This window comes from Paroedura picta, chromosome 3 (assembly GCF_049243985.1).
Source record: "Paroedura picta isolate Pp20150507F chromosome 3, Ppicta_v3.0, whole genome shotgun sequence".
In the NCBI taxonomy this organism is placed as follows: Eukaryota; Metazoa; Chordata; class Lepidosauria; order Squamata; family Gekkonidae; genus Paroedura; species Paroedura picta.
The window spans coordinates 134,741,664-134,750,527 of NC_135371.1; the positions used below are offsets into that span (position 1 = coordinate 134,741,664).

The 8,864-nt window shown below is 43.6% G+C and overlaps 1 protein-coding gene across 1 annotated transcript in view; it reads left to right on the plus strand.

Annotated features, from left to right (window-relative positions):
• The window catches only part of FASN (fatty acid synthase), a 77,510-nt gene extending 75,741 nt beyond the window's left edge, over positions 1-1,769 (plus strand). Inside the window, exon 43 of the mRNA XM_077328025.1 lies at positions 248-1,769. Coding sequence (XP_077184140.1) covers positions 248-385 — 138 coding nt within the window. The 3' untranslated portion in view covers positions 386-1,769. The remainder of the gene's footprint in view (positions 1-247) is intronic.
• Positions 1,770-8,864: the final 7,095 nt, after the last annotated feature.

Sequence of the window (8,864 nt, forward strand, 5' to 3'; positions counted from 1 at the left end):
AATGGTTCTATTAATTTTGAGTGTGGAAAACAGGCCTAGTTTTGCCGTGTTGTTTTCAGTTGGAATTGATTTAGAGAGTAGTATTGGAAAGTAAAGGAGGAAGCAGAAGCTAAAAGGACTGTATTACCTCCTTATCTGGTGATCATGACTTTTGGATGGAAAAACAGAAAGGATATGAAACTAGATTTTGCATTTAATATTAATGTTCTGTCTGTCTCTTCTCTCATGCCCGCTCTGCCTTCTGCAGGTCTGTGATGGGAAAGTATTTGTCCATGTTGTTGAAGGGGACCACCGCACCTTCCTGGAGGGAGAGGGTGTTGAGTCAATTATTGGGATCATCCACAGTTCACTAGCAGAGCCTCGGGACAGTGTTCGAGAGGGCTAGACACTTCAGAAACTCTACTGTCATTGGCAGAGAGAATTCAAAGCTAACCTGTCTCATGCTCTTAAGAAACTCTTGTAGTAATCCACCCTGCCATCTGCTCTGCAACCAAGTCCTGGACGTCCTACTGACCAGTGCACCTTTCCATCTTTCTCACTTTCCATTGCTGTTGCACGGACCTGCATTGATGGCAACAAATGACATGAAAAAACATCCTCTTAGGAGCAGACTCTTCCCCCCCCCTACTTGTGCTGTGTGTTGTCTTGTATTGTATTGTTGTCTAGCAGTATTCCAAAGGATAAATTAAACTAACCAAGCCCAGTGAGCGTGGAGGAAGGCTGCAACTGATTTTGGAGACACGATTCTGTCCGTGAAGAGTCAGTTTGTAGCAATATCTGGAGGTTAATTCCAATGAGGCTTTTTTGTAACTTGTTATTTTTCATTTGAAATATACTAGATCTATTTATTGCTTTGTTACTTTGCTAGAGGCTCACAATTTTAATTTAGCTTTGATTTTAAATATAGGGGAAATACTGCATTGCAGGGGTGGGGAGATTCTGTCAGATGAAGTTGCCTCTTATTTTGTTCATTTTTAAACCAAAATTCATCATTAGAGCAATATTCTCATATGGGGTGGCAGGTAGATACCAATATAGGTATCACTTTTCCCTGTAGAGGGATTGCTTCTGCTGTGTTGGCTGCCAGACAATGATGGAAGGGGGCGTTAGTTGGGTGCCTCACATAGTATGTAATTCTTAGCAAAGGCTGGGTCAAAATGTTACATACTTCCTGCATATAAGTGGAGAGTACACAGGCTTGTGCAGGTTTCTGCATTGCCCTGCCCTGCCTGCCTGCCTGCCTGCTTTCCGTACAGATGCTTCTTGCCCACATTTGCAACTTGATTTACTGAGATTTGGATCCATGTTGCTTCTTGTTGCCAAGATTTAATCCTCCCGACTGAACTGTTTCTCATCCCCCACCCACAAGCCCTGGTTTATCAGTATCTGCCTAAAGCCCCTAAAGGTTTAAACAAAAACAGCAGCCTGGATGGAGTCCAATAAGCCTCTTCTTGCCTCCTCTTTGTTAGATATGTTTGTAGGGGAATCGGAGCATCCTTGCTGCACCAATGATGCAGAGGAAGCATGTGGAGCAACCAGTATCAAGTATGAGGGTTGCTGTTATTCCCCAAAAGGCTTTACGATCCAGCTTCCCTGCTGGATGATGCCGCCAGTTATGGGGTCTGGAGACAGCAGTCGCATTGCATGCTGGGAGCTGGTTGGCTGGGCCTTCCTCTGTGGACAAGCAGCTAGATGACTGGTTTTAGTTTTTACTTTTAAGGAACTGTTTGTCAAATTTTGCAATGTAAAATTAAAACATTTCCAGATTAGTTCTCTTCTGTTTCTCATTTTTATATTTCTTTGGGGGGAAAGCTCTGGAGTGTCCCTTCTTCTGTGGCTCTCCTAGATTAATTAAATGCAAGTTAAGCACGGTGTTGGCTTTTGTCTTTTATCTCAATATTCCTTACTTCAATATATTTTGTTATTTCCATTTTCTTTCTCTTGGTAGGAGAAACAAATTTCTATATACTGTGGTTCAGAGTAGGGTTGGGTGCTTCGGCGTCCAAAGTGGCCGCTTGCGCCCAAAGCAGCCAGCACTGCGTCGCAGGGGGACGCACTGAACAGCGCACACATGCACATGCATAGCTTGGCGCCTGTGTGTGTACAACAACCAGCGCATCGATGCCCGCACCTCCCCCCCCCCGCAATGCGGCGCTGGCTGCTTCGGGTGCGAGCGGCCACTTTGGACACCAAAGCACCCAACCCTAGTTCAGAGGCTGCAAACAGCTGTTTTGGTGGGTAACTTGGGGTTATGGCCACCTTTTGCTTTGGTGCTTCCAGCTGGCATAATCAGTTTCTCATGTCAATGCACTCAAAAAATGTCCCTCGATTTCACATTGCACTATGGAAATATTAAATCTTTCTCTGTGTTCTGGTTTATTTTTGGTTTAAGAGCTCAGTGATTTGTCTGCTTGTTCTTCTCTCATCTACAGAATGTATTTATTATATTTATATACCACCCTCCCCTGAGGCTCAGGGCAGTATATAAATAAAATAAATAAATTCAGTATATAAATAAAATAAATAAACATATTTCTTAAATTTGTATTGAGAGGCAGTGTGGTGTAGTGGTTAAAGAGTGGCAGCTTCTAATCTGGTTTCCTTTTGATTCTCTGCTCTTCCATATGTAGCCAGCTGGTTGACAAGCCAGTCACAGTTCTCTTGGAGCGCTCTCAGCCCCACCTACCTCACAGAGTGTCTGTTGTGGGGAGAGAAAGGTAACAGTGTAAGCCCCTTTGGGACTCCTTTGATTAGTGAAAAACGGTGTACACAAACTTTTTCTTACCGAGACTAAAAGTGATTACATAATTAAAAACAATTAAGTACACTATAACACAGAAGGCAACATAAAAATGCGATAGAAAGGAAGAAAATAAACAGGACAATGAAACTGGATTGGAAGGTTAAGAGCAACACACTCCAGACTGTACAGAATAACACAATGAACTGCCAATGAGGTCTCACTCTACTGATGCCATTTTGTTTTGTTTTTTGTTCACACAGATTGAATACTGTCTTCCTCATTGGCCTAATCAATAACAACTGTTAAGCCTGGCTTTCAGTTATGCTTTTGACCTGGCTTCTCACCGTAGAGAAGGAGTGGTATATAAATATAAATACATTTCTGAAAGGAAGACCTGAACTGAACGCATATCTTTGAATTGGGGCTCATGTAGAAACCTTCCTTAAGGTTTCATAACTTAGTTCACACTTCACAGTGTCCCCAGCTTGGTGGTATAATCTTGACTAGGGCCAGTGAAACCTAACTATCCTTAACATGCAGCGGACTAAATAAAGTGCTAAGCGCTTAGTGGGAGGAGTTAGGGTGGGCTTAGTCCGTGATGAGGAAGGGGACTGATTGGCCCCTTCCTCCGGACAGACCATCGGCCAGGCCAATCAGCAGACGCAAAGCTTCGCGCCTCCCGACACGTCAGTCTGCCGACCCAGGGAGCCCCCGGCAGTCGCGCGGAGCTCCCTGCCCGGCAGCCTGACGCGGTGAAAGGTGCAAAGCGCCTCTCGCAGCATCAGGCCGCCGGCCAAGAGAGCCCGCTGTATTAGTTACAGCGGACTTGCTTACTAGTCTTAAATAAACCGTTAAATAGAGCCTGCATTGCATATTGATTCCCAATGGACTATTGAAGATAGAGTCATGTGAGTAGCCATGTTGGTCTGAAGCAGCAGAACACTAACCTCATAGTTTGGTTTGCACATGTATATGTCTTATATGCTATCTCCATTCTTCAGAAAGTCCATTTTAATCATCTTGTATTCTCTTCTCCCTTTCCTTAAAGACTCCTAACCTGGCTCAGCAACAAGTTCCATTTTCAATTTTCACATTTTTATCACAAAGATCAATTGAGGCTCTCTGTTTTATGCTGCAGATCCATGCTGTTAATGCAGGTGAACATGGAAGAGACCCTGAATGTATATTATAGCCAGTATAGGTATCATAATAGCATAATAGACTTAAGAACATACGAAGAACCCTCTGGATGGCCAACAACAGAGCACACAGGCCAAAGCTTTCCTCCGATGTTGCCTCCTGCCTCTGGCATTCAGAGGAGTAGTTTTCTCCCTTGTGAGAACTGTCCATTGATTCCTACTCTTTGCTTCCTGTTATTTTATTAACCAGTTTTTAACCCAAAAGAGAACCCATCTTATGACTGCTACATTTACTCAGATGCCTTTGGTGAGGTACCTTATCAAAAGTCTCTTGAAAATCCAAGAATATGATTTCCACTGGGTCACCATTGTCTACCTGCTTGTTGACTTTTTCAAAGAACTCCAAAGGTTTGGTGAGGCAGGATCTTGTAGAAGTCGTCCTGATTTTCCCTTAGCAGGCTTTGTTCCTCTATGTGCTTAACATTTAATTACAGATTGTATTAATTTGCCTGGGACAGATGATATACTGACTGGCCTGTAATTTCCTGATTCTCCTCTGGGTCCCTTCTTAAAAACTGGTGTCACATTTGCTACTCTTCTGTATTCTGGTAGTCTCTGAAGTTAGTGATAGGTTTGATATACAGGTCAGTAGATCAACTATCTCACATCAGAGTTCCTTAAGAACTCTTGGTTTATATAATATCAGGACCTGGAGACTTACTGGGTTTTTTATTTTTCCAGAAAGTTTAGAATTTAATTTCTGATCATCTCTATCTAGCCTAGTTCTTCAGACTTCCTGAAAATAGGAGCTGTGGCATGGGTATTTGCCCTACATTTTCCACAGAGAACACAAAAGCAAAAGAGAACACAAAAGTCAATTGAGTTTCTCAGCCATTTCCTCATGTTTCTTCAGATTTTCCCCAAATCTTGAGTGTAAGCTAAATTGTCATCATTATTTAAAAATGGTTTCTCCCTGGGAAAAGGTCCCCATAAACATTGGTCGAAAATATTGTTATTTATTTTATTATATTTTTATGCTGCCCTATCATACAGCTCAAGAAGGTTTACATACAACATCGCGGGGAGATACATGGAACGATCTAACATACAACATAGTCATAAATAACATCAACAGTAATCTAATAGTGGACTTGAATCTTGACAACAATATAACAGGAATAATAACTAGGCCCCCAGAGAGGTCATACTGGTTCAGGGCATGGATGCCTTGGGGGGGGGGGGGAATCTATGGATGTTGATTGGGTTTGGTCGGTCTCAGGCCAATGCCTACTGGAGGAGCTCCCTTTTGCAGGCCCTGCAAAATTGTGGGATTTCAGGCAGGGCCCTGATCTCTTCAGGGAGCTTGTTTCACCAGGTGGGGGCCAGGATAGAAAAAGCTGTGGCCCTCGTTGAGGACCTGCATGCTTGTTTGGGGCCAGGGATCACCAGCCAGTTAGCAGTGGTGGAGCACAATGCTTTTGGGGGGGTATAGGTGGAGAGACGGTCTCTCAGGTATACCATCTTGCAGTTACCCAGCCTCTTGCTATATATATTCAAATTCTCCATAATTACCCCTCATGGGAACCATTTTGGGTAACGACCATCCTGCAGCCACTCGTCTATCTCTGTACTGCTGCTGTTAGTGGCAACAGAAAAAGGTTTGTGAGGGGGAGGGGCTGAATTCCTTACTGATTACCACCCTTACACCAATGGACAGATTGAATCATAAATCAAATTTTGGTACAGTACCTTTCCTGCTTTATCAACTACCAGCAGGATGATTCAGGATGATTCGGTCTCCATTCTCCCTTTGGCAGAGTATGCGTACAACATTGCCCCCCCCCACTAGAGCATTGGCCTTTCCCCCTTTGAGGTGATCTTTGGTTACACACTGTGGCTGTTCCCCACACTGGGACTCCCACCTGTGGACCCTGACAGTGTTGCCCCTGGTGTGGACAAGTGGGCAGTCAAAGTTTGAGAGTCATGGGAGGGAGTGGTTGAATCTCTTTAGGAGCCTAAGGCCTCTTACAATAAATGGTCAGACCAGAACCAACTCCTGGTCCTGAGTTTAAGGCAGGGGACATGGTGTTTATCTCCACCAAGCATCTGAAGAACTGGTATCCCAGTAAAAAACTCAGTTATCGTTATGTGGGCCTGTTTACGATTCTAGAAATGGTCCATGAGGTGGCTGTCTGGATGGACTTGCTCTTCTCTTTCCACAAGGTTCACTCCATGTTCTACATCAGCCTCTTAAAGAAAGCCCCATCATCTGACAAGTGGCATCTGACTGCTCCGCCTCCCCTGCCCATCATGGTGGGGGAAGATACTCAGGGTCATTCCGCGTCTGATAAATATAGTGAAATGCTCACCTTATGCAGACATCATATTTTTTGTGTTTTGCACAACGTCGCTAGCATCCAGTGTCCAAGCAGCAAACCAGTAGCTATATCCTCCATTTTAAAGCGGTAGCTGAGGAATCGCATAAAGTGGATTTCCCACCTTTAAAAGCATGAGCCACGGGAGAACAAACAGCAAGCCACACACAAAGGAAATGTGTGGAGCCGAAGTAGCACTATCTCGCACCCGCCTCCCTCTCCCTTCTCCCAGGAACATTTTTTTAAAGCAAACTGCATGGAGCAACAGGTGTTCAATCAGGCAGGCAAAGAAGAAAAAAACCTCCCCCCCCCCTAGTTAAAACACAAAGCATGCTTCTCTAAAGTCCACCTCCCTAAAATCGGGAATGAGATTAAATTTTAAAAGATTCAAAGCTCATGGTTCCATAAGGGGTGGCATTATAAGAAGCACGAGGCATCTATGATTAGAGGCATTTCAATGGAGAAATTTTACTTAAAAAACATTAACTGGCATTGCGGGTTCTTTAAAACCTTGCAATAGGTGATTGGCTGCCTGGCTTGATTGATAGGCGGAAGAGAGTTGTGTGTAAAGCACGTTGCTCCCTTCCACCATTTCAAGCAGGCATGCAGAGTGCAAGAAGCATGAGAAGGCAGCAGACGAAAGCAAAAGAGCCAGAAGGTGAAGAATGGCCAGAGGCGTGATAATTTTTAGCATCATGCCACTTCGCTGGAATAACACTATTTTTTTCAATGTACATAAATGCCTTCATTTTTGAACTCTCTGCTGTTTTGGATTTGAGGGTGCATAGGGTGTGCTTGCAGTATTTCGTCTCATGAAAGGGGTTTCCTGATTCTGCTAACAAACGGGTGGACGCAGAGGATGTCTCTGCTCCTAAACTCACCCACAGGTTTCACGGGTCTTACCTAGACAAGCCCTATCCACAACTGCAGTGATATGGTCCCCTGGAAGGGGTCCTTAAAGTTGGGCAAGCATCATGTGCCATGTTATGACATAGCCCTCTGCTGCCCAGTGGCAGGTGTCCCGTTATGGGGAAGAATTGTTTTTCCAACATGCTGGTTTTTTGTATTATTCTATTTTATTTTAATGGGGTTTGTTGTTGTGGGAATTTTATGTTGTAACCTGCCATGAGCCGGTGTGCCAAGAGTGGTGGGTAAGAAATAAAATAAATGAACAAACAAATAAAGTCAATTCTTGCCATTATCTCCCAGGCTGGAGTTGCATTCCTGGTCAGTGCCGCACCCTGCTCTGTGTGCCTGGTTTTCCTGTAGTTCTCAAAACTGTTGAGTACAGCATTTGTTATGTTAATGCCTATCAGTTTGTTCCTGGCTAAAATGTAAACACTGCCTTGTTATAGCCTGGCAATGGATATTACTCAGATTAACTGTTTCCTTTTTTCACACTCTCTTGGATAAAATGTTTTGACTGTGGGAGCAGGGATTCCTGCTCAAATTATGGTGATTTGGGGGGAGTGGGGATGAGAGTATAACTGTTCTGCTATCCCAAGACAAACTTGTCTACGACAATGTTTTTCCTGACCTTGATCTCCATTGGTTGCTGCCTGCTTTTCTTCAATAAAGACTAACTTCCGTTTTATTCCATCTTTTGAGATTCCTGTTTGTTGGTTTCTGAGTGAACTGTGGTCTCCATGCCTAGGGTAAACTGATTTCTGATCAGTTGGAATAGTGGGAGATCTCCAGCTACTGGGGGAGGTTGGTAATCCTATCCAAGTATCGGCCCTGCTTATCTTTTGAGATCTGATGAGATGCTATGTCATATAATTCCTCATACCCCAACCACAGGAATTGTTGAGAAAAACGCAATAAAATATGTCTTGGGGAAATGGTAATCTAATATCCAGGAGATTAGGGAAGAACTCAACACAGGAATGCTATTTTCAGTGTCTGCTTTTGCTTCTAAATAAATTGTAACATGTACAAACAGATGAGAGCCAGCTTGGTGTAATCTGGAGAACTAGGTTTGATTCTCCACTCCTCCACATGCAGGTGATCCTGAGCCTGTCACAGTTCTCACTCAGACTCACCTGCTTCACAGGGTGTCTGTCTGTGGTGGAGAGAGGAAGAATAGGTGATTGTAAGCCACCTTGAGACTCCTTCAGATAGTAAAAAGTAGAGTACAAACACCCCCAACTCTTCTTCTACCAGAAAAAAAACATATTTTACATTGTTCATTATTATAAATACTGAGGGAAATGTTGAATACATGTTGTAATGTTAATGAAAACAATATTTTTATTTATTGAATATTGAAGTATTTACATCATGTCTTTCTTTGGGGATAAAATCTAGAAAAGATGGCTCAATGACAGAAATGAGAGCATTATACCAGAACTTTGTCACTTGAGATACTGGAAAGATATGCTACAGGAAACTCTGTGCCTGTACTCCTCCCTGCCAGCTGCTGCACACCCAGACCAGCAGGAAGCCATATTGCTCTTCTCCAGCTGTACTACACCTTGCCTAGCCCAAGGTCCCTGCCACTGCCCCTGTGCTCTTCCTTGCTAGCCGCACCATGCCCTGTGGGTATGCCAATCTTCAGGTAGGCCTGGAGATCTCCCAGAATTAAAACATATGTTAATGAGCAGAAAA